We start from the raw sequence: 26,561 nt of genomic DNA, 5'->3' as shown, positions 1-26,561 counted from the left end.
CTGCCCCCCATGAAAACACCAAGTATCTAGACTGAGGTTACCAGACACCATTGAACAAATGTGATGTTTCCTTTATCCCCTAACAGGGAAGTGTATCTTCCTTACTAGCTCCTAGGAAGTGGGGCCTCAACTAGAAACCAAAGGACAAACACTCTCTAAGATATTTTTGTTCCTAATGCATAGGTCATAGATTTGGCCACATTTATTTTAGATCCTCATGTTAATTCATCAAACACAGGGCGAGCTGGACTGAAGGTTAGGCGCATCTAACAACCATGCTTCTGCTGGTCTGTGACATTCAAACAGAATGCTGATAAATAACGGCTCTGTTGCCCGGGAAGAAGGGCAAAATCTAAGCAATGCACTCCCCAGGTTAGAAACACAGACATGCAATATACACCACGGTGTACGGAGATGGTAATGTCACATTTATTACACCATAATGCGCAGATTATCAGAAATGTTTATTAAGGGGTTTTTAAAGATTAGAAAACACAGGAAGTAAGGGCACATGTTTGTTGAGTCTGCCCACTTGGGTTCCAATTAACAGCTCTACCACTTAGTACTCTCCTGCCTCAGTTTCTACAGAAGTTATTCATAGATGAGTAGGTTACACAGGAGAACTTCATGAGCTATTATTTATGAGTGTTTTCCTCTGTGCTTCTGTAGTGACACCACATTAACAACTGCCAGAGAGGCAGAGACCTGCTCTGTCCTCAAATCATGGCCCATAAATGGCATTTGTCATAACCCCTGTGTCTCTACCTCATCCCCACCAATCTTGTTGAAAGGGTGGGATGCTTGACGGAACACAGCATTATGGAATTAACGGGACTCACAGAGATGCACATACATCTACCATGGAAACGTTGCAGGCTGTGACCTCTGTCTCTGTCATCCCATCCTGATAAACACAGCATGGAACCAGGTGGCTAGTAAGAATTGGGGGCCCAGGACAGTTTCATTGTATCTGTCACCCTATCCTACTGTCTGACAAACACCAGGACGGAACACCCACCCACTCTCACTCTTTCTGCCGCACACTACAAGAAGATAAAATCTCCCTAGACAGAAAAGCCTCCTAATACTGGGCCCCTCACCCTGTTGATGTCCCGGGGCGAATCACCTGGACTTGTCCTGTCTGATTTCCCAATCCTAATGCTGTGCTATTACCGCCCAGTGGAGCCACTTGTGGGACCTGAAGGCCTAGAGAAACGGGGAAATAAGGGGGAGAGGACAGCAGACACTGGAGATGTAGGGATGGAACACTACTCTTCTGAGTACTCGTGGGCTCATTTGCCTTTCTCTGTTCTTGATCTGTGGAGTCTTAACATTTAGATTCTTGTACCAAAAACAGACCTATTCAAATGGGGGGAAATGTACTGAAATAATTGATAAGGACATGATAATAAATAACTGGCACCTTCTACACTGAAAATTATGGAACACAAAACTATGTTTAAAGAGCAAAGACAACCAGTCGAGCTTATTAATAAAGATGAAATGAGTAGAACACGCAGAACAAAATGGGAAGAGCAGGCCATGTTTTGAACTGTATTTCCAAACAACACACACACACACACACACACACACACACACACACACACATAAACCTGTACCCAGCACTAGACTGCCCCCTGTCTGCCGTGACCTTCGAGTTATTTTGAGAGTTCTAGGTGGCCTCAGACAGCGGCATCATTCTCAAGTTCACCCTGAGGACCCTCCAGCAACCTGCTCTAGCCTCCACTTTTTCCTGCCTAAGATCAATCACACTCAGCACCAGCTGTGAGGACGCAGTTACCTGAGTCAGCAGCTGCAACCCAGGAAAAGGCCGTGGGTGGGTAATAAAGGCTGCAAACAAACCGGAAGCTTCTTCTGCCCCCTACTACTTTAGGGGAGGTAGCTTTGACGCTCATCACACCTACAGGATAGGATCTCTCCTGCCAGAGAGATCGCTCGGGGCTTAAAGGGAAAAGGTCTTTACTCATACACATGATGTGGTAAACCCTGTCTAGGGCCAGAGTTGAGGCTTGGGGCACCACTCCAAGCTCCACTGACACGCCCAGAAGCTGTGCTTCTAAGACAGAAATAAGTGGGGGTGCTTTAAAGGTTTGGGGTATCTCATGGGTGGGCTTACATGGCACAAAGAAAGAATGAGATGAAGGCGAGCTTACAAGGAAAGGGGGAGCTGAGGTGGCTGCAGGTGCCACCATTGTCTAAAAGTGAATGAAGAAAGTTTTTCAAAATGTAAGACTGTGTCAGTTTAAAACGGAAACAAAAATGAACAAAATGTAAGTTAAATGAGTGAGACACAGAAACGCCTAAATGTGGCAGGACCCCAACGGGGATCAAGACCAGATAACACCACCCCTGCCAGTCATGTGCGACTGGGAGTAAGCAAGGTAGTCATCATGATGAAAGGAGAGGAAAGGTCCTACAGAAATATGGAATAAATCCAATAATAAATCTATTACCCCAGCTCATTCAAATGCTATAAAAACCCAGACACAAAGTGAGGAGAAACACTCAAATGATGGTTTGTGGGTCATTGTCAGTCCAATCTGAGTTAAACCAAGCAAAAAGAAGCAAGCTGTCTAGGAGAGTAAATGTGTACATGATAGGAATGTTTTCAACAACCAGCAAATCCCCCTCGTAGGGGAATTTAAAGGTTTTTCTTGTCAGCTAAGACTCTTGTTTTATGCCAAAGAAACCTACAACCAAAATATGGCTATGCCTAAGAGGCCTAACTCAGACATAAATCACTTTGGGGTTAATACTTAAAACCGGTTTCACCATGAGGACAATGTTCTGCTATTTAAAATTAAAACTGGTGTGCTTTTTCTTCAAAACTTTGTTTTTCTGTTTGTTTTGTATGTAGTAAAGCTGATCTTAGCTGAGATTCAAAGAAGAAGTAACCATTTAATGAAGCTATACTCAGAGGAGACTAAAGACCCGGTGACAGAAGTTCGCGCCCAGAGTGTCACCCCACAAGTCTGTCTTCCTAAGTACCGATGGCCATGGCCTCTGGTAAACGGCTCTACCACTTTCTCAGGCCAGTGAGCACTACTTTGCCGCGGACCATGGCCTCCCCAGTCCTGAGGGCCTGCAGTAGAGTAGGAGCCTGTCAGCTCTAAGACAGGAAAAAGGAAAACAAAGAGGGAAGAAGTATAAAAGAGCAGAAAGGGAGGGGATGCGAAGGGAAAGAAAAGGTAAGATGGTAGGAGGGAGGCAAGGGGCAAGATGAAGACACGGGGGAAAGAAGGTCCATGCTCTCAGGACCAAGAGGTCCACCCTGGTGCCCTACATCCTCTTCCACTTAGGAGGAAATGGAGCGCATCTCTCTGGGGTCCTTACCTGAATGAGCTCGTCCAGCTCCGTGGAGTTGACGCAGGCGTGCTCCGCTATGAAGGTCTGCTTCTGGATCACGATGGTGGTCCTCTGGGAAATCTCCTGAGGCTGTTCCAACGCCTTGAACACCGTGGCTCCGATGATCAGGTAGAGGACGACCACCAGGAAGATCGTGGACACCGTCTTCCATTTCATAACATTAATGGCCGAGTCACTCTCCACCCGGGAAGCAAGCACGGTGGGTTTTGCGGAGAACGAGAGCCTCGGTTTGGCGTTCTGAGCAGCAGACTTGGGATCCAGCAAGTCAGGGGCCGCCACTGACAACAACAGAGAATTTGGGTTAGGCTAGGCGGGAGGAGCCTGGAGGAAAAGGACTAGAGGCTTCTTTAAGGGGTCAGCCAGGCTTGGCTGAACTCCTGGTAGAAGAAGCTGAGGAACCTAACCCAACAGCCTTCACTAGTCTCTTGCAGAACCATATATATGCTCAAGGAAGAGGGCGGGGCTTCTGTTCTCTGCTGCCATTGGCGCGCCAGGTGAAGCGGGGGCGGGGGGAGTCAGACCAAGAAGCCAAAAAACTAAACAAATAAAAGAATGCCTGAGGGGCTCCTCATTGATTTCTAGATTTACTTCTGCCCAGGGTGCCTCAGTGAAGGTGCCCTGAGCTCCCACGGGCTGATGGAATAGAGAATATATTAGCTCACGTGGCTTACTTCCGCACATCGGACCCTCATACTGTAAGCAATCAGAGTAAGGAATGTTTGTTATTTGGGTTTTCAAATGTCTTACAGTGAAGGGATCGCAATCAGGGTAGTTCAAGATATCCTGCATATTTTCTGGTGGGAACAAAGCACATTATCTGGTGCCTGTCTTCCAAAGTGGGCGCATTATGAAACATGGTTCTGCAATCTCTCACATGCTTAAAACACAAAAGGAAATGCAGCCAAGACATGACAACGTCCATCCCTCCACCTCTCCAGCAAAAGCAAGGCAGACGAACCCAGCACACAGCACACAGCATACACCTTAGGCCCTCCATGCTCTGCAGGGGCTAATTGCGCCATTGGGGCTCCCAGATACTGTGAGGCGACTCCAAGTCCATCTATTATTTATCCCAGCTCTTCAAAATCATCATTAATGGGTTTTATTTTAGAAAACACAAAAGCTACTCGATGTCCACTTGCGGCGGGGGAAAATAAGCCATTCACCACAACACATTTGATGGGAGAGGCAAGAGCAAACTAACATGGGTTAGCAGAAAGGTTGGAAAATAGAGATAAACACCAACACGAGCTATCGGTGTGAAGCTCATCACTTATAAAAAATAAGCCAAATTAGTGCAGTGTGTGTAATTTATGTTTCATTAAAACATAATCTAAAATTTACTTTTCAATAAGCATAAAACAAATTCCCCTAGAATTGTACCCTGCAGTTCTGAAATCACACAAGGGTGAGACAGTCTTAGTACATCAATTTACAGGCAGCTAAGCATCCTGCCCTCTTGCCCAACACTGTGCGGAGAAGCAGGCTTCCACAGTGTGAGTCCATAAGGTACATCTCCTGTTGCCCAGCAGAAAGACACTTTCCAAACAGCCCTGTGAGGCACTAGGTGAAGGAGAGCTGTAGAATGGGGGCAGGTGACAGGATTCCCTCAAGCAGCCAAGGTCATGGGAAGGCCTGACTTTGAAGAAACGAAATCAGAGTGGACTTGAGGACACAGCAGCTCCCTTCCCCCCTCCCCATCCCCCACAAGCAGCAGCAGCAGCAGCAGCAGCAGCAGCAGCAGCAGCAGCAGTAGTTCTGCCAGAGACTCCATGGGGTCAGCTTCATCAGCAGCTTCCTGTGTGACACTCAGCCCACCCCCACCTCCAAGTGTGAAAGCCTCCCCTCTGCCCAGTCACCTGTTCTGAATAAAGCAGCTGGTTACAAGGCACTGTCACTATATTGACAAGGGCAATGCCACTCAAATTAAGCACTGGCAGGTGCTGGTTGTTTGGATTTTTAAGAGCTAATAGAAGTGCTTACAACAGTTTAAAAAATCATGGTTACCTGTAGCCTCGCCCGCACTCTTACCCCTTCCCTGGGCTCAGAATCTAACTGAAAAATAAAATAATCTAAAACTGAGCCAGCTTTGAATTAACACACACACACACACAATCAGAGGAATCCCACACCACTCTCTAAGCAAAGCTCCCCAACTCCCCAAGGGACTGATTTGCACCCTTTGTCATCTGATTGTCTTTATCAGAGAATTAAAAACCACCACCACTGTTTACCGGCCCCAGCCTGAAATCCGACCAAGATATTGTCATGATGCACTGTGAGGGAGAGAGGGAAAGAGGGAGGGGGGAAAGAGGGAAGGAGGGAGGGGGGAAAGAGGGAAGGAGGGAGGGAGAGAGAGGGAGAGAGGGAGAGAGAGAGAGAGGGAGAGAGAGAGAGAGAGAGAGAGAGAGAGAGAGAGAGAGAGAATGAAATACTATTACCATATCTGCTCTCATTCTCTCTCTCTCTCTCTCTCTCTCTCTCTCTCTCTCTCTCTCTCTCTCTCTCTCTCTCTCGTGTGTGTGTGTGTGTGTGTGTGTGTGTGTGTGTGTGTGTGTGTTAGTCGGATAAATTTCCTGAAGGAGCATGCAATATTCCTTTCAGCTGTGGCCTTATATTTAATTAGCAGAAATAGATAATGCACAATTGGCAGACTTAATGGACAGAATCTGGTGCAATACAAAATAAATATTTAAAACAACAGCCAAAAAACCCAGCCTTTGCTCCCGATCTAATCTAGACACTCTAATTCCCAGCTTCCACTGTTTGGGGCTAGAGGAGTGGTGAAGCTGGCCTCTCCACACACCCTCAACACCATCACTACCTCTCCCCTCCCCCAGTGCTCTCATCTTTACCCTGCTGGTCTCTGGTCCTCACCATAAATGTCTCTCCCGCCAGCCACTAGTGGCCCAGAAATGGCAGCAGAAGCAAGCTTTTAATTTTAATTCCCCCCAGCATCACTGCATGTCCCCCATGCAATGGGCAACAAGTGTGATCAGGGCCACCGTGCAACCTGCTTGCGGGCTACTCTCTAGGGCTGACCCTCCTCTCTGGAAACCTTCTCAGGATGCTCCAAACCCACACCGGAGGGAGGCAAACGCAAACAAGCCCAGGCACCAGCAGAAAAGCGTGAGATGGGGCTAGGAATGAATCCCCGGCTGGGGTTGGGGTCGCCAAGCCAGGATCATATCCAACCCACAGAATGGAAAGGAAGATGAGCCAGGGGACCTACGCAGCCCTCCCGGGAGAGCGCGCGGCCGGGTGGGTGCCAGGGGTCTCACCTCCTGCGGTATAGCCGGGTCTCTCCCGCGAGGCGCTGGCAAGCATGAGGCATGCAGCATTCAAAATGTTTGTTTGTTTGTTTGTTTTTTAAACACAGACTTGATGGTTTTATTTTCTTTCTTTCTTTCTTTCTTTCTTTCTTTCTTTCTTTCTTTCTTTCTTTCTTTCTTTCTTTCTTTCTTTCTTTCTTTTTTTTTACCAACACGCCATTGTACTCACTCCTTATTCCAAGACCGGCTGCGCGCTCCGAGCTGCACGGGCAGGCATTTTCCCCGGCTTTGTTTTACAAGGTGGGGAGAGCGGGGCTGGAGGCGGGAGGGGTGTGGGGGGAGCGTGAGAAGAAACGAAATCGCGGGAAGGAGGGGACACCAGCGGCGGCAGGCTGGGCAGAGGGCGAGGCCGAGGCCAAGTTGGGCTCGGACGCCGCCGCCCCCGCGCGCGCTGGGTCACCCCGACTGCGCGACCGCCTCGGGTCCCGCGCGGGCCCTGGGTGCGCCCGGCCGGTGGCTCGGTGTACTTGGCCTGCGAATCGCTGCTGTCCCGGGGCTCGGCGCGGGGGCGATTACTGCAGCCCGCGCGGCCAAGCGCTCGGGTGTCTTTGTGCCGCGGCCCCGAGTAGCCCTTCTCCGCATGTCTTTGTGCGGCGCCCCGCCTGGCTAGGGCCCCGCCGGGCGCCCGCAAGGGGGGGTGTGGCCCGGGGTGGCCCGCCCGGCACGGAGCTCCACTCTCCGCTTGCCTCGCCGCTCTTCTCCTCCTTTCTGAACTCCCTCCTCATAGCCCTGCGGTGTCCCCGCCCGGGCTCATTTCCCCCGCACCCCACTCCTAGCCCTATGCGCGTCTGCGTCGCCCTAGCTGCCAATGCGTCCTCCCCGCGGTACCCTCTGCCCGCCTCCCGCCGGGGAGCAGCTTGAGCCTCACCTGCGCCTACCATTCAGCATCCCACTTGCCTCCTCCTGCTCTAGCTGTCATGCAAGCATCTTCCACAGGGCTCCATGTCACGCCTTTCAGAGTCCGGTGTCAAGAGAGACCCCAGTTCCCTACAGGTGAGTATCTTCTTCGCTAGCGCCCCTCCACCAGGGTGGCCCAGAGACACCATCCCTCCCGCAGGTGACCCTGTGAGCCTCAGAATTGAGGCCCCAAGAGGACCTGGTGTCTTCTAAGGCTACACTGGGAAAGGGTTAAGGAATAGTCTTTGCGTTCTCAGAGCTGCTTGATTTGGGCCTGGAGTTCCTGAATCAGAAAGGGACTGGATGCCTGAGTTAGGGGAATAGAGGAAAATGGATTCCCCCTTCTCTGGGACAACCTTCCACCCCCATCCCAAGGCTGAGACCCAGGATGCTGAAGGCTGTGGGCTTGGGCAATGAGGGGAAGGAGACTGAATGCTGCTTGACTCAATGTGGAAGAACTTCAGTCCTTAAATCTGCCCTCCCTTTCCCAATTTGCCAGCAGGAACTCCCAGCGGACCACCACCTTCCGCCTCCCCCAGCCCCCATCACCTTGTGCACAGCCAGTGGTTACCCAGGTCCATGTAGGAAGCCATAGACACCGCAGTGGCCCTAACGTGAACCTCCTAAGTCTTTTACAAGGCTCCGACATCAATGATTTTTTTTTAATTCTATTTTTGATCCCAGAATAATTCCAGCACCTGTTCCCTCTGTTGAAATAAAGGGTCCATCTTGCTCCACTTGAAGCACGTTTTTTCTCTACTTCTGGTCTCAAACGTAATATAAGCCATTTAAAAACATGCGAGTCTGATCTCACGATCAGACTTAGATCCTCCCAGAAGTTGCAGGTCACAGCTTACACGGCTACCTCAGCTGGCGGCCTCATTTCCCTGCAGGCCTTTCTGGGCCCAGTGGCCTTCTCTCACAGTTGCTCCAGCACACACACTCCTCACCCTAAGGGATTGCATCAGTAGAGTTCTGTCTACGAATAGTCCTGTGCACACAAGCGATTGCACAGGGGATTCGTTTTAGGGGTTTGGCTCACACAGTCCCTGAGTCATGCACATCCCTCTGAAATCCCAGAGCAGCTACAGCAAGCGCACTGGAAGCTTGTGGCACAAGCTCGCCGACTCCAGGAAGTCTCTTTTGCTCCTGGGTGGGTGGTGCCCACCTACATGTCTCGAGTAGTCTACTCTTGAGCTAACTCCACAGACAGACGGTCTCCACAGCCTTTCTTCTTCAATGCTTGATTAGCATTCAGCGAGAACTTCCACGCTGGGTGAGGTTTCTCCTGCTGGGATTGGTTTGTTTTTCCTAGTCAGAGTCACCCTTGTCACAGACTTATCTTGTGGGCTCTGGGAGAGCTGACACTATGTCCCATAACACCCAGGACTAGTGAGGGGTACTGAGTTCAGGGGGGCTGGTAATGGTAAGGTTATTATCCCCTGGTCTCCTCCAAGCATCCAGAGCAAGGACGCCCAACTTGCATTGGGAATGAATCGTTTTGCTGCCTGGGTGAAATGACCCCAGGCTAGCCTTCCTTTTGCTCATTTTCTCACACACACCCCCTTTCCTTTCTTTGTTTTCTCTACTTTTTTCCAAGCCTCGGGATCCTTTCCCCTCGCTGAGCCTTCTTGCCTTGTCCGGTCCTCTGTCAAGGAAATAACAGCTCAGCACACTGGAACACTGACACCCCTGTGCATTTCTTTACACCAAGTCTCCATAGCTCCATGGCTCCCACACTCACAGGCTTTAGGTCTCCCCACCAATCCCAGTGCTGGGTTGGCCATTCTCCCTGCCTGCTCATTGCTGTCCTATATGTGCAGGGTGCTTTGATTGGTGTGCGGGGAACACGGGGGCAGGACCATTCGCTGCTTTAGAAGAGGACCCAAGTTCTGGTCCCAGCATCTCAACGGAGGCTCATAGTCATCTATACAGTTCCAGGATTCCCAACACCCTCTCCTTACCTCCGAGGGCACTACACAAACCTGGCGCACATAAATACATTCCAGCAAACACTCACACACATAAAATAAAATTAAAAAACAAATGGCTAAAACAAGAAAGAAAAGCAAAACGGAAATATTCTAAACCACACCAATGAAATTTACTCCCAACAAGCAAAAAGCTAGTCTCCACAAATAATCTGCAAGGACCACGGATGTGCCTGAGGTCCTGGCTGGCTATAGCCTCAATCCACAGCAGCCCCACAGTCTCTCCTTCAACAGCCCTGCCCCTTTAAGGGGCTTTGTATGACAAAGGCATGTGTCGGAGTGTTTGAAACACGAGGAGGACCAGATTAGGTGTCACTGAAACTAGAAAAACAAGGAAATGGGGCAGATTTTCCTGTTGGCCGTGCTCATGCCTTACTCCTTGCACACCAGCCTCATTAGGCGTGAAATGAGAGGGCAGAGATGTGTGTTCCACGTGGTTTGGTTCTTCACATGTGCACAGGAAAATCCAAAATACACAGTGGCAATACTGGGCTCCCATAAAGCCTCCTCTGGTCCTTTCAGAAGACAGATAGCCATCTAATTTGCAGCAGCATGCACTCTCAGAGCCTCATTTTCATACTAATTTTTAATTTTCTGATCCTTGTCTACCCAAAATGCCCTATTAGGGGGAAAATATTAGGAAATGAGCATGCTTCTTTTTATTGTTATTGTTTTCTGTGTGCATCCTACCGCTGCTGCCTCTGAGCCCTGGTGAGAATAGGTTCTTTAGCTTTCTGGTGATCAGTTTCTGGTCTACAAAGCTGCTCTCCCGAGAGACAACTGGAGGAGTTGGGGTGAGGCGCCATATGTATTGCCATCTTCACATTACTATAATGGAATACTTGAGGCGGCTAACATAGAAAGAGAAAGGGCCTGGGTTGTCCTATAATTCTGAAGGTTCCCCTACACAATAACATGGAGCCATGTTATGGGCCTCTGACCTGAACAGTGTATCGTGAAGACAGGGCTGCCAGAACTCAACCACATACATCAGAAGAAGAGAACAGCTGGGCAGCCTGGGTCTCACAAGCCTCCAAAGACCTAAAGCCTTCCCTTGGGGCCCCACCCACAAGTCCACAGCACTTCTGGGTATGCCTCACTGAGGACCTTGCCTTCCACACAGGAGCCTTTGGGAGAGTCTGGGCCCAAAGGCTGCCATCAGTCATGTGTTTATATGGTAGTTTACCAATTAGCCTAATTGCGTGAACAAGGGAGCTAATGATGAAGCCAGACCACCAACAAATTCCAGCTCCTTCATGGATTCTGTCATTTATTTAATCTTCTAGGTAACAGCATTGTACAGTTATGAGGAGGAATAAAGCACACTGGCCAAATATTTACTATGTGCCCACTCCACAATGAGCAGCTCTGCGGATGTAGTAAGGCAGTGGCCTTCAGAATGACTCGGTAAGGAGGAGGGGTGTAGGCGAGCCCACTAGGAACATTTCAAGACAAGCCGTTAGGAAAGTTTCAGGGCACTGTGGCAATATTTTATGTTAAAAGCTCAGAGAAGACATCTCTGAGGAAGTAAGCCTGTGTGTGAGGTGAGCCTGTGTGTGAAGTGAACCTCTGTATAAGGTGAGCCTATGTGTGAGGTGAGCACATGTGTGAGGTGAGCGCATGTGTGAGGTGAGCCTCTGTGTGAGTTGAACCTCTCTGTGAGGTGAGTCTCCGTATAAAGTGAACCTCTGTATGAGGTGAACCTCTGTGTGAGGTGAGCCTGTGTGTGAGGTGAGCGCATGTGTGAGGTGAGCCTCTGTATGAGGCGAACCTAAGTGTGAGGCGACCATACGTATGAGGTGAGCTTATGTGTAAGGTGAGCCTGTGTATGAGGTTAGCACATATGTGAGGTGAGCATATGTGTGAGGTGAGCTTCTGTGTGTGAGGTGAGCTTCTGTGTGTGAGGTGAGCTTCTGTGTGTGAGGTGAACCTCTGTGTGAGGTAAGCCTCTGTGTGGGGTGAGCCTCTGTGTGAGGTGAGATTGTGTGTGAGGTGAGCCTATATAAGGAAGGATCTTCCCCAACAGAAGAGCATACCAAAAGCCTGTGGTGGGAGACAGCTGGGAGAATATGGGGAGCTCAGGGAAGTGTCCAGGTAGGGTGACTTATTCTGCAGCAGGAGAGAATAGATGACAGCTCAGAGGCACACATCAAATGCCAGTGAGACCCGAGCTGTGCAACTACTTTAAGAAGGCAATCCTTCAAGGCCAGAGTGTGTTAATTTTGAAGACTGTGTGTGCTCAAAATTACAGTGTGCCCATCTGAAAGTTAGAAATCACCAGGGAAACAAAACAGATGTGCAGAGGGTCCACACAAGCACTCTGAAGGATGGGGTGTCTCAGCTTGAATAAGAGTCACCTGGAGGGGCTGGGAGAACCCGTAGGCCTCTCCCTTATTCAGAGTTCTGATGCCTGTGTCTTCATGGGGATTTGAGAATTGGAACCGCAAGTCCCCAGGAGACAATAATACTGGAATCCAAAGACAGTACTTTGAGACCCAGTTGACAGGAGATGGGACCCAGGCTTAGTCTCCCATGATAGCACAAGCTCACTGGGGTAGATTTTTAGCAGTGCTGAGAAATATGGCTCAACAGCCACGTAACGGTTGGCAGATCATGCTGGACACACACACATGTCCATATCAAAGTGTCACTTCCCAAGGTTTTCCCATTTTCACCACAGCATTTCTCTGTTAGTGACTCTCTCTTGTTGCTATGATGAAGCACACCACGACCAAAAGCTACTTACAGAAGGAAAAGCTCACTTAGGCTTAAAGTTCCAGAGGGTTAGAGGCCATCATGGCTGGGAGGCGTGGCAGCTGGAGCAGGAAGCTGGATGCTCACATCCTTAGCCACAAGCCGGAAGTGGAGACAGAGTGAACTAAAGCACAGTAGTCTCAACTCTCAAAGCCTGCCCCAGTGACTTCCTCCAGCAAACCCACCGCTAAACCTCCGCAGACAGCGCCACCAACTGGACACCAAGTGTTCTGACTCACAACAGCCTTGTGCCTCTTCCCTGGTGCCTCTCTCAGTACCTGATGGCCATTTCACACAGGCACTACTTCCTGTAAACCCCACGTTACTGAGGGCCTCTGCCAGCTTTGCTTAAGTCACACAGCTTCTGCCTGCACTGACTGCTGTCCTGGGAGGGGCAACCCAGCACTTTCCCTGAGATCTCCTAGGCAAACAGACAGTGTAAAGAGTGACTCCCTGAAAGCAAAGCTGCTGATGTCCCCACCCACGCTCTTTCCTCTCCTTACATCATCTTCTTGTGTCTGCAACTGAATGAGCAAGAGTGAAACCGAAGGGCAGATGCTAGACTTATGGAAGATTTAACGTTAGCCCTCCATGAATTACCGCAGGCCATGGTGACTCGAAAAAGAAAATCCCCCAAATACAGGTGCTGCCTTGGTATTAGTCAAAAATTGACAAAAGGGCTCTCAAGGATTTTCTACATTTCCTAAAATATGACCCCAGGGCACTTTGACTCCCTGAACGACCTGTCCCTGTGTCCTCTTGGTCACTTCTCCCCAGGGCTCTGCAGCGATGGCCTCTTCCCCAGGAATAATCAGTCCATGTGCACACTGCAACAGCACAAGACTCTTGACAATAAAATGTGGTGGTGTTAAAATCCTCAGCATCTCTTTCCCTGGTGCCTTCCGTAGGTCACAGAGTGAAAGGCGTCCCAGGACCATGCAGATGCTTGACTTGTCAAAAAGAAAGGGAATGAAGAAGAAAGGGAAGAGGGAGAACGAGGAAGGAGGAGAGAGAAGGAAGGCATGAGGGGAGATAGGAAAGAGAAGAGAGAGAGGAAGTGGAGAACACAGCACAGACAACCTTCGCCAAGGGTTCGGCATGAGCCTGTGTATTGAAGACCCTTCACTTGTAATATAATCCTCATAAGAACCAACAACACGGTTCTCAGCCTTAGAGATGCCAGCACAGCGAGCTTCCCTGAATTACAGGGCCCCTGTGAGCTACGGAGGCCCCTCACCAAGAGCTTCAGTTTTTTCTCTGTGGCTCCAGCCACCAGTTGAAGTGCAGTTTTTGGATGCACATTACCACTTCTCTGCTAAGAGCCTTCATACATGCCAGTTCTGCCAGCGTGGACTGTGCCTGCCACCTTCCTTCCCAGAATACAACTGACATTCACCCAGCAGACCTCTGCTAAAACACCCCTCTTTGGAAAAGCCCACTACCTCCCAGGCAAATTCAGCCCACCGTCCCAACGCACCTTAAAGTGCAGCAGGAACCCTTACGGCTTCACTGTCATTAAATATTTATTCAGACTGTCTTTCATTACCAATGGAGCAAAAATGTGGGTGGCTAAAAACAATAGAAATGTGTGGTCTGAATTCTTCACCAGAGGTCAGAAATCAAGGTGTCCCAAGGCCAGGCTCCCCATCAACTCCCCAGGGCGACTTCTGTTGAATGCCAGGTCCCACACTGGCCGAAATCCATGATGTTTCTTGGCCTGGAGACAGCACTCCTGTGCCTTGGGCACTGCATCCTTGTCTTTTTACATGGCATGTGTGCCCTCTGCGTGGTCAGTTTCTACATACATGCTTTCCCTTTTTAAAGGATACCAGTAGTATTGTTCAGGCTGCCGTAATGACCTCATCATAATTCCTTCTGCAAAGACCATATTTCCCAGTAAGGTCCCATTCTAAGGTGCTGGAATTAAGATTTTATTTATTTTTCCCAAAAATTGATTTTGGGGGAATACAATTCGGCCTATAACAGTGCCAGCAATACTCAGATAAATAAAAACCTTGGCATCTTACCCCTGTGTACAACAGCCAACACACAGTAAGCACAAAGATCAATGCTTATTGCATGAATCAGAGCTGATAAGAATCGTGACTGAGGCAACTCAGCCATCAATCAGGGTCCACATCTCAAAGCCCACAGCACCACAGCGGTACCACATGCATGTGGAGTGCATACAAGGAATGGAGCAAATGTTTCCGTCAGCTTCCATTGCCTCTCGCCAGAAGGAAACACTGACCCAGGGTCTGAGAGACATTCTGATATTTTGGAAGGCAGATTTTCAAATTATTTTAGAGGTTTTTTCCCTCTAATTTTCAAACTGAGTAAAATCAGATTTCAAAGATGTACAATTACTGACAAAACAAAGTAAAACAAAAGCTTCTACAGGCTAAACATGGTCCTGAGGACGCCTGGCCACAGCCCCCACATCAGCACAGCCTCGGACACCGTGGGAGGGTAGCTACAATAAAATGGGGCTGTTCCCTGAGTTATAGTGTGTGTTGAAGTGTCTTATTATGACTGCTCTCACACAAGGCTAGGGCTCAGAAGGCTCTCCCTTCTCTAATATAAAACTGAAGAGTTGTCAAGAAAAACACCAAGCCTTCAAACTAAGTAATACTTTACTATGATGTGCGGAGAAATCAACATTACATCCAAAAACCCCTAATAAAAACAGAAAGGCTCTGACCCTGCTCTGTACAAACAACCCGTCCTGGTGTCACTCACATCTAGCCCTGGTTGACGCTTTCACCATTGTTACCTTCCCTGTTAGCTCGCTGAGGTCACCAGCCTTCTCTGACTGTGACAATTGCCAGAGATAAGTCAACCTATAAAGAGATTAACGTTTACTTTTGGCTCCCTCCGTAAAAGAGGGGGGCTCTTTTACTTTGGTCTAGAAAGAGTGCACCGTAGTAGCAACCCAGGGAGACCAAAGCCATTCCCCTCACATGGGAATCAGATGACAGAAACAGGCTTGGCCCTTGTGATCCATGGAGGCACGCCTCTTAAAGGATGGGAGACCTCCAGAAAGGCGCCACCTTTTCCAAATAGCAGGGAGCCAGGATTTCCTTCCTGAGTGTGGTAGGGCATAATATGAATAGTCAATAATCTAATTTAAAATGTCCAGACTCAAACCCCAGTAATCTTCGTCTATGGGAATCACCCTTCTTCTAGCCCATCAGTTTCCCCTCCTCAAAGCTCCATCTGCAGAGCTGAACTAACAGAAGCAGCAAGCCACCGAAGCCACATGCTAAGCATCCCTTCAAGGTCATGAGCCCACTTACTCCTTCTGCAGACTCCCGCACTCATCGCCTGTCTCTGAAAGGATGGGCAAGTCCTTCCTCTAGTCGCTGGTGATGCTTGACTGATGAGGTTCTCCCAGGTTCCTGCTTAATGCTGTGCGCTTCCACCACACCAACCTTGGTGGTGGTGCGGCCAGCCCTACACCAGCCTGCTTTGGGGGGCTAGCAGAAGAACGGTGGATACCCTGGAATGTTCTCATATTGGTTCCACACTCTGCAGGGAAACGGTTTCTGACGTGAAGAGGGCTCCGTGAAGCCGAGGGCACCCTGACCTTTCCTAAGCAGCCACTCAAAATGTAACACTTCTCTCATTGGTCCTTACCACGGTCTGACTCTGTGGGACAATGGACATGATTTGGTAATGAGCATGTGAGAGTGTTGATTCTGGGTAGTCACAAGATGTGTCAACATCATCACACTCAAGCTAACATGGCCAATTATGCACAGATCCTCATGGACTATCAAAACACCCACGAAAGGCTACTCGGACCAACACAGCAATCTCTATGTCACAAAATGCCAGAACCATGGTGGAAGCAAAAACCAACTGCGCCGAGGAAGCCTTAGTGTGACCCCTAGGTTCCTATTTCCTATACTTCTTCATACATTAGGAGGTGAAAATTCCATTTGTATTAATTACTTAGGTTTCTTGAGACATCCAATTCACCGCACACTATGAGTAAAGCTTTCTCTGTCATTATCCAAGAGCGCATCTCTGGCAAACTTGATCATATTATTTGCTTTCTGCCGATACACGCTTGTGGAATATTTACCTTTGTGTTGCCTTCCCTTTATGTCAGTCTTCCTCTGCTCAAATAGATGCTAATGGGACGGCCAAGAGCGGTACTTCACCTGAGTTCTTTTTGATTTCTAAGTATACCTAATAGATATTTGAGTATTTTCTGTATTTTTTATCATTACTTTATTGTATATGCATGAACATTTCACCTGCATATGTGTCTGTATACCACATGCCTGTGGCATCCACAGAGGCCAGAAAGGGATGGGTGATTGTGAGCTGCTGTGATGGTGCTAGGAATTGAAGCTGGGTCTTCTCCAAGGGCAGCCAGTGCTTTTGACTGCTGAACCATCTCTCTAGCCCCTATGATTCATTTGCGGAATGGATGGCAACAACATTGCCACTACTCCCAACACACACAAAAATCAGCTCTCATAATGACGGAGTGACATGCTCCATCAGGACATGTTTATCATGAACAAACATTTAACTCGTTTCTTTAGAGACATGGACGTCCGTGTGTTTCTCTCACATTCTTCATTGTCACAAAGGATTTGGGTGACAGAGTCACATGAATCAGCACAGCCCACTGGATGAAGATGGTGAACTGTCCGGATTTAAGTCCAGGCTCAGACAATTGTCACCTGGTCCTTAGTGTCCTCATCTGAGAAAGGGAAGTAAAAATTATGACATCATGAGTGTATTGATGAGCCTAAGAGAGAGGAAACACTTGAAAATGTGCCTTGCATTGTGACTGAAACAGAGCAACAATTTGGATGACACAAGCCACTGCTGCCACTGTCATCAGCAGCCATGATCCAAGAAAGAAGGAAGGCTTCTAAGACAAGAAGGGGAAACAGAAAGAAACAGTTTATCTTCCAGAAGGATCCAGAAAACACTTTTAGGAACCAAATGAGCATCTTGAGTCAGGACGTAACCAGATTGCCCAAACGAGGGAGTTGAGCTCATCCCTCTTCTGAGAAGAGAGGACCACCGCTAACTGTTCCCTCCTGGGTCTGGGGCCTTCCATGTACTCCCTGGTGTGAAGTCCTTAGCAGCAGGAAAGGCGTGGGTGGCTGTCAGTCAGCACTGTCAGAAAGAGTGGGGTTGGGAGTGGCTGCAAGGGGCTCCCAGAAACAGACATAATACACCTAGAAGTGTCCACCCCAGCATCTGTCACGAACCCTTTGCTGTGGCCCCCCCAGGGTGTGAGGCATGGTGCATCTTCCACTGTGTTCATCTTGTTCTCAGTCTCCTTAGCAGTCGTGCGCGCCTCACATCCTCCGGCTTTGACAGATGTTCTCTTCTTCTTCCTAGTAAAGTTGTCCTCTGAACACAGGCAAAAAAAAAAAAATCCTTTCCACAAGCAGGGTTTTCGTTAAAATAAAAATGTTCTAACTATAGTTTGCTGGTTACTAAGAGAACCAGTGTATGTGATGACATATAAACACAATTAGGGCCCTGGGGAGGGTATGCGCTCCAAGCCAGCAGGTGCACCATGCGCCTAACGCTGTGACTCACACGGTGTGCTCGCGCCCTCTGCACAGGTTTACCAGGAATCGCTCCTGTCCTTAGGACCACAGTACCATACTAGGCTCATTTTAATTAATACTCAGTTGTCAAATATTTACAAAACTATTTTTAACAATTGGTGGAAATCTGTTAGCCACTAAGGGTAGCTATTAATACTACTTCATGATCTTTTTCTTTTTCTTCCTGTTTTTGTATATTTACTCCCAGCAGTGGAATGCTAAATTTTGTGGTGGTTTTTCTTTGGATGAAAATTGGATGGAAAAAAAAAAAAAGAAATTTGCTTGTCATTTTCCGTTGATATTTTCTTAGGAAGGGGTGCCAATGCTGCATCACTCACATTCCAAACTGACTCCCAGTGTTCTTGGTAATAAACTGCCCTGTTTTTGGTTTTTTTTTTTTTTTTACTGGAGTCACGGTTGTCAGTGTTGGATATGGCATCATATCCCTCACATGTGGTGAATGCATGGCAGACAGCATTGATCTTAAATGCAACTGGTTTTCGTGGTGTTCCTGGACTTGAATATTTCATTTGGAGTTAAGAAAGTGTCTTCGGTTGGTGTTCTATTGCTGTGAAAAAACACAATACAACTCGTACAAAAGAAAGCATTTCATCGGGGCCGACTTACAGTTTCAGAGGTTTGGTTCATTATTATCAAGATGGGGAGAATGGAAGCACACAGCCATGGTGCTGGAGAAGGAGCTGAGAGTTCTACATCTGGATCCGCAGGCAGCAAGAAGAGAAAGACACGAGGCCTGGTTTGTGGTTTTGATACCTCAAAGCCCCCTCCTCAACGACACACTTTCTCTAACAAGGCCACACCTCCTAGTCCTTCTTAAGTAGTGCCACTTGCTGATGACTAAGCATTCAAATATAGGCACCTATGGGGGCAATTCTTATTCAAACCACCACGGAAGCCCTCAAATATACCCCATAGCACACTTTAGGCATTTACTAAAAATATGACCATTGTTTCTCTTTACATAGGATGATCCTAAGTGCTTCTGGGAATGGATGAGCAACACACAGAATCAGACAGCCATCATGGTAAAGTTGAACAACCTAACTGTCCATGAAAATCCCACACTGAAACCCATAGATGGATTTGGAAAGGATCATGTAAGAAATGCCTACTAAAACACACATATTTTATATAAAACAATGCACAGGACATCAGCCAGTTGTATTTTGAAGGATTGTTTTTAAAAATTACTTTGTTTGCAGTTAGTTGAAATACTAAATATGAAAGTAAAATTTAAAATGTGTGTGTGTGTGTGTGTGTGTGTGTGTGTGTGTGTGTGTGTGTGTGTGTTATACATGAGAATGTCAGAAGAAAACTTGTCGGAGTCTGTTCTTTCCTCTTAAAATCTGGGAACTCAGGTTACCAGACTTAGTGGCAAGCACCCTTACTAAGAGACATCTTGCCAGCACCTGTAAATGATGCTTGTTAAATCAACAACTATGATACTTTTGCTATTAATCTGGTTTATACTTGCTCAAAATCTTCTAGAGAAACATCATCATGGCTTCAATTATTATTCTTAGAGGATATAATATAAAACATGACTGTCACTGTCACGATGCATCAAGGGGCTGCTAACACCCTTCTCCTTCTTGAGGGGGAGTTGGTTAGAGTAGGGACTTTGTTGTCCCATGTTTAATCCTCATTGTCTAACATGTGATAAATTCTCAGTAAATTCTTGTTGAAATAAACTCAACTATTTTAAGAGTACCAGAGATTTGGGTATCACTCAACGGGTAGAAAAACGTGGCAACCAGACACAAGGGAATGTTATTCAGACACGGAAGTAAAGATGCTCAGTTGTGTGAAGCAGCATGGATGAGACCGGGAGGCTGGACATGCTTTTGAAATTTGTTAGTTGTTACGTACTTCAGAAGTATAAAGGAACTGGAATGTGGTCATAAATTTGGATTTCAAAAGTACAGACGTTTTCCAGATTTGCCTTATGTAGATTTTTTTTTCTTGCAGGGGAAAAAAATACAACCAGAGTCTCAGTTGAGCCAAACTCACCTGCACCTTTCTTCTTTCTCTCCCCTCCCATAGGACTGGCATCCTCCTGTGAGTATAGATATAATTTTCTGATGTGTGTATGCAGATACATAAATATAAAGTATCTTTACATTTATATAAGTTACAGTCTAATGTAAGGATCCTCTTCAACTTGCTATTTCATTAAACATTTATGTCATCAGGATTCGTCCATGTGGTGGATTATGGAACTTTCTTAACAATACACTTTTCCCTGTCAAAACTAAAGCAAAATTATTTTCTATAAGGTATTTATATTAATTTTTAACATTATTGTGACAAAATATATAGACAGAAAGCAACATGGAGAACATGTTCCTTTAATTTTGCAGCTCCAGAAGCATAGAGCCCATCATGCCACGGAGGAGCCATGGAAGCCATGGCCACAAGAGCAGGATGCAGAGAGAGAGAGAGAGAGAGAGAGAGAGAGAGAGAGAGCGCAGCAGGTGCCCACTTCAGTCCATCCGTGACATACTTCCTCCCACATCCCCCCCAAACAGCGCTATCAACAGAGGACAAGTCAAACCCAGGAGCCTATGGGCGACATTTCATATTCAAAGCCCACACTATGAGTTGTCCTAAAGTTATGAAAATAAAGTGTCTCTGTAGGAATACAAGGTGAAGAGAGGGATCTCTGCTCCCCTCTTCACACCATCAGATCCTATTGGGTATCTCAGGAGACTGACTTCTCCATGGAAGCCAGAGACCTGGGGTTAATGTGGGGATGAGACTTGAGCTGTGCACACTGGTCCTTGGAACCTCATCTTAAAGACCCCCAAGGCAACAGGATTCTACATTTGCTCGGAGTACTGGCAAGGAAAGGTGGCGTGGGCCCTTTTCAAAATTTCAAGGAGATGCGCCCCCCTCCTTTTCCTCCCCACCTTTCTTACAAAAGTATTGACATTGTTCACAGCGGACTGGGTCGTGCAAAAATGGCTGTAGCAACATGTTCAGATTTTGTCAACAGATCATGATGAAAGTTAGTGACTTAGAGAGAGAGAAACTTAATAGTTCATTTTATTAGCAAGTTCTAAAAATTACATGTCTAGACACATTTCCTTTTACCTTTTGGCTCCTGGGTGACTAATACTTAGTGTGAAATTAGAACATTACCAAATGTCTTGGTTAGGAGCTCTATTGCTGTGATGAAACACTATGGCCGAAAGTAGTTTGGGAGGGAAAGGGTTTATTTCGGCTCACAGCCCTCAGATAACAACACTCCACCATTGAGGGGTGGGGTGAGAACCCAAGCAAGGCAGGAACCTGGAGGCCATGGTTGAAGCAGATGCCGTGGAGGGCCTCCGCATCCTGGCCTGCTCTCCATGGCAGCCTCTGCCTGCTTCCTTACACAACTTAAGACCACCTGCTCAGAGGCTGAGGTCCAGGGCCTTCCACATCAATCATTGGTCGATGCCCTGCAGACTTACCCACAGGCATCTGATGGAGTGAGTTTCTCAGTAGAGGTTCCTCTTCCCAGATGACTCTAGCTTGACTCAAGATGACAACAACAACAACAACAACAACAACAACAACAACACCCATCCAAGACACCAAACCATAAGTGACTACACTGCCACTCTGAAGAAAGTAGCATTGGCTCTAAGATCATAAGTAACTCTGTGAATATACTTTATATTATTAGGTTAAAGTGATGCCCATTTCTTGATTTTCTTCCTACTTCCTAAAATATGGCTAAAGCTAAGTCAAATGTTCTTTGGGGAAAAAATTAATAAGAAACCACAAATTTTCCTGCACCTCTGAGTTACTTGAAGCTCCTTATGCAGCAGAATCCAAACTTAAAGTGGAAAAACATGGAAACCACAAATACGTGACAGACTCTATCTCACGGCTTCCACAAATTAGAATTGTCCATAAAAATCCATTACATTTTTTGAAAGTTCTCTTTACAGAAAAATACGTAAATACTTGCTGGAAATGGTTAGATAAGTGTGTGGGATGAGAAAACAAAGACTTGGTTATATAACTTCTCACCAACCAATCTGAATCTGCTTTAAACAAGTAGTGCATTGGACTACCTCAGCATTTCAAATCCCATAACGTTTTTGCTTCCCAAAGACTCCTTAGATCAAACAATAACCTTGTCTGTCCTTATTAATTACTTTTGTATCTCTATGAAAAGTGCCTTGAACACACTGAGGAAGGCTCAGTGGGGCTAGAGTGTCAAAGGTTCTGTCTGTGGCTGCTGGGCTCCATGCTTCTGGACCCAGTAGAGGCAGACTCTCATGGCGCCTGGAGAGGGCAGCAGGAAGTTTCTTTATCTCAAGGGATCCAGGAAGAGCAAAAACAAGGAATACAGAAGGGAGCCACAGCAAGATGGAGTCCCAAAGACAAGCCCCAAATGCCTATTCTATTGAGAAAGGCCCCACTTTGCTCTTTCACTACCTCCAAAAAGGCCATCAGGTTGTGACTCTGTGAAGGGGTTAGTCTCCTGATTAGGTCACAGCTCTTATATCTATGGGTCCCTGGAAACAAACGCTGCCAGACACATCTAGGGGTGTGCATTCTCAATCCTTGGGATGTTTCTTAATCTGATCATATTATCCATTAAAATTAGCCATCGTGTTGTTTAAAACAAGCCAGCTACTGTACAAAAACTTCACTCCAGCACTTAACATCTCTAAACCACAAATAAAGAGGGTGCTACAGAGGCATTGGCAGAAAGAGGAAATGCTTTACATCTGAAGGTACGGAGGAATTTAAGTGCAGATGACATCATCACATTAGATGGGGCCCCAGGACTTGACTATTAAACAACTCTGCCCTCCTCGAAGCAGCATCTTGAGGGTTAACTGACTCCTGAGCTCTGTCCTCTTGAGTAGTACTGACCCCTTCTTCCCCAGCAGAGTCCAGCTATGCCACAGCAGGCCAGGGACTGCTGGGTTTTCTGCCTCCCGCTCCAGAGCAGGTCATTGCTTGAGTGCTGACTCCTTCAGGAATCCTGAGCAAGTCCAAGCCTGCTGCAGTCAGCCAAAGAGGCAAATGATGTTCTAGACACGGATTCTGCAGCCTCAGCACCAAGGCGATGTGTTCACACTCCCTGCCAGGACTTCAGCAGATTCATGTTCCTGACCCATTACAGGACCCAATCACCTACTGTCATTGGATGTAGCCAATCGAGTACACAGGCACACATTCATATACACACATCATAGATACACACACAGTCACCCACATACACGTGTACACTCATACACACACACTCACACATGTACACATGCCCATGGGCACACACACTCACAATTTATTGCAGCTGCTTTTCACAGCACATAAGCCTTTCCGAATCCCGGCATCATCTCAATCAGGTAAAAATGAGGCTTTCGTTAGAACAGCCCATCTTTTCCCTCTAAGTCTCATTCTGTGACCACAAATTAATCTAGTCAGCTTAAGTAGACTGCAAATAAAAAGCGCTACAAATTTACACCTAGGATTGATGACATTCTCAATCTTGTCATGCGCCCAAGCTCCTTGCCCCACAAATACATACCAAATCAGTTTTCCTATGTTAAAACTCTACTCGAGTCCATCCACTCATCATGGACACGAATGCCTGCTGCCTCTCTGGGCGCCTTTCCACGCTGACATTTACAAATCTAGCCAGCAGTCAACTAGGGAGTTTCCTTTGAATATAGTAAAGAAAGGCATCTGTCTCTACCTGCACTGTCTTTGCACACTCTTTCTCCCCGTCCACTGGGCTTCCTGTCTCTTGATTCCAACAACGTCTCTTTAAATTCTTTCTCCCTGTCCATCAGGTCTAACAATCCGTTCCCACTGCTATGGTACCCCCTCTGTGGAGAGCCAGCTAGCAAGCCACACATGGTCTTTCTCGCCTATTCCCCACCCACTTGCTTCGGCCAGTTCCGTGCACCACTCTTCCGGAGGTAAGAGGAGACAGCTAATGAGTGGATGCTGGCGGGGTCTTACACACAGCACATGTGCTTGCAAAGGAGCCTTCTGCAAAGAAGGTTGAGGCATTATCTGAATGGCCAGCTACCAGGATGCAGCTGGGCTGACAAGGCAGGGTGGCCTTGTGATTTTTCACCTAGGTTTCTGCAGGAGTCTCTGACTTACCCTTGTCTCCACCACATCTTTCTTTCTTTCTTTCTTTCCTTTCTTTCTTTCTTTCTTTCTTTCCTTCTTTCTTTCTTTCTTTCTTTCCTGCTGTGGTCAGACTTTGGATCCTACAATAGTATCTGGTGGCTTTGCACAGCCTTTGGGAGAACATCCAAGCTACCAGCAAGAAAGCCTTGACTCCTGGGCTTCCTGAGCCTCACAGTCTACCTCACTATTACATGACCAGTGCTTCCAGCCTCATTACTACTGTTCCTCAGACTGCAGCTTGCCAACGCCTCAGGACGCTTCCCTAAGCTCTACTCCAGTCTGGACCCACATCTGTCTGGCTGAGTTCATTTCACCATCCCCAACCCTCCATCCTGCCTCAACTGTCATATCACTTCTCTCTTCTTCGATCAGAAAATTTGCTGGACTCCATCTACCATTGTCAATTCTATCTTCTCTCATTCTTACTTTGTTCTACATGACATTGGTCTCCTTTTATTACATGTGTGTGATGTATGTACATACATGCATGCATGTTTGACTGTGTGTAGGCTCACATGTAGGAGGTGGAGACTACTCACATACATGTATGCATTTGACATTGGGTATCCTCCTAGATCACTGGTCCTCAACCTTCCTAATGCTATGACCTTTTAATACAGTTCATGTTGTGGTGACCCCCCCAACCATAAAAGTATTTCATTGCAACTTCATAACTGTCATTTTGCTACTGTTATGAATTGTAATGTAAACATCTGATATGTGGGGGTCACCACCCACAGGTTGAGAACCACTGTCCTAGGTCATGCTCCATTTTTTTTTTATTGAGGCACAATCTCCCTCTGAATCCAGAGCTTGCTGGTTTCCATTAGTGTAGCTAGCTCACTTACCCTATGGATCCCCTGTCTGTGACTCCCAAGAACAGGAACTGCCATAGCTGCCATGCCCAGCAGCCTTTGCCTGGGTTCCCTGGGCTCTGGGCTCCATGCTTGTGCGGCCAGTGCTTTGTGTACTGAGCTATCTCTGCAGTGTGTCTTTTTAAGTACGCATGTGGCCCCTTATTTACAATAAGTCGTGTATGTTCCACTTCTTAGCCTAATGACCAGTAGCCAACACACAGAGGGACTAGGGTCGGGTGGAGGGCAGGCAGGAAGGCTCAGTAGCCAAGAGGACATACTGCTTTCTTGCCGAGGACCTGACTTTGGTCTCATGACTGCCTATGACTCGAGCTCAGGGGATCTGATACTCTCTCCTGGCTTCCATGAGCATCTGCACTCAACAGAGAATAGGTACACACACATATATACACATAATTACAAAAAAAAGAAAATATATTTAGAAATGAGAATGGTGGCAATTATTTAAAAGGTACATATGAATTAAGAGATAAATTCTTTAAAATAACATAAACATATTTTGAGAGTCAGTCTTTGACTTTCAGTACTATTTGTAGAATGGCTAAACAAGTTTCTTTATGCAGTAATAAACGTGGTCCACCACTATGACAAATGCGTGACAGGATGACAGGTATTTATCATGTACACCAGGCTGACAGCTTTACCAACTCAGAAACTGACCCCATGTGTCTCCAGTGTGTCCTACCTACATGTCAACACCCAGTGATGTGCAAAGACTCAGGGCGTGCTACGTCATCAGGCCTGTCTTCTGAGCTCACCGAATGCCTTAGTCATGTCTTGGGGGGGCGGGGGTTAAAGGGATCCAACATTGCACACTTAAAAAAAATAGTTGTAGCCATTCAAACTAAAACCAACTGCCTTTGTTTCCTGCACAGAACTCATCTCCTGTCTTTAAATTAAAGGCCAGACGCTTATCTGTGTGTCTGGTCTCCAGCATGATGTTTTCACTCCCTAAGAGTAATTTGGCCTTTTGAACAGACTAAGGCAATTAACTCTGTCAGAGACCTGTATAGGATTTAATGAAAGCCATGCACCGGCCGGGGCATGGAGGAAGCATGCTAATATTATTATCAACTGTGTGGAACACTGTTGGCACGGACTATCGGGCTGCACAATTCTTCAAACATTGTGCTGTAATTTACTAATAATCTATAAGAAGTCAGTGTTTAATTAAAATGTCTACAATCGAAAGACGTGTTCCTTTAAAAAATAAAACAAATGAAATTCACTAATAATTCTTCTATTTCTTATGTGTGTGTGTGTGTTCAGGTGCATGTGTGGGTGCATGCACATGTGTGTGGGGTTGCATATATGAGTGCATGCACGTGTGTGTGTGTATGGGTGCATGTGTGAATGCATGCCTGTGTGTGTGTGTGTGTGTGTGTGTATGTGTGACTGCATGCACATGTGTGTGGGGTTGCATGTATGAGTGCATGCACGTGGGGGGTGCATGTGTGAGTGCATATGTGAGTGCATGCACATGTGGGGGGGTGCATGTGTGAGTGCACGCATAGGTGTGTGAGTTGTGTGCATGTCAGGTGTCCCTCAAGCCATGCTTGACCTTTCTAAATC

The 26,561-nt window shown here is 47.1% G+C and overlaps 1 protein-coding gene and 1 long non-coding RNA gene across 7 annotated transcripts in view; one reads left to right on the top strand and one right to left on the bottom strand.

Moving 5' to 3' along the window:
* The window catches only part of KCNK2 (potassium two pore domain channel subfamily K member 2), a 186,641-nt gene that overhangs the window by 125,244 nt on the left and 34,836 nt on the right, over positions 1-26,561 (bottom strand). For 2 of the 6 annotated variants that reach the window (XM_084773394.1, XM_084773399.1), the window contains exons 1-2: positions 6,669-7,568; positions 3,355-3,665 (exon numbers count right to left, since the gene is read on the bottom strand). In XM_084773394.1, the coding sequence (XP_084629520.1) occupies positions 3,355-3,665; positions 6,669-6,714 (357 nt within the window). In that variant the 5' untranslated portion in view covers positions 6,715-7,568. The other 4 variants (XM_084773396.1, XM_084773395.1, XM_084773397.1 and 1 more) reach the window with 3 other exon arrangements.
* Positions 7,590-26,561, top strand: part of LOC311592721 — a 32,879-nt gene continuing 13,907 nt past the window's right edge. Inside the window, exons 1-4 of the long non-coding RNA XR_014777495.1 lie at positions 7,590-7,712; positions 18,933-18,992; positions 19,936-20,025; positions 23,766-23,894. This is a non-coding gene — a long non-coding RNA (uncharacterized lncRNA). The remainder of the gene's footprint in view (positions 7,713-18,932; positions 18,993-19,935; positions 20,026-23,765; positions 23,895-26,561) is intronic.

This window comes from Acomys minous, assembly GCF_964271855.1.
Source record: "Acomys minous genome assembly, chromosome: 1".
NCBI classification, from domain to species: domain Eukaryota; kingdom Metazoa; phylum Chordata; class Mammalia; order Rodentia; family Muridae; genus Acomys; species Acomys minous.
The sequence above is the reverse complement of the archived record's forward strand: the minus strand, read 5'-3'. Positions and strand labels throughout refer to the sequence as shown.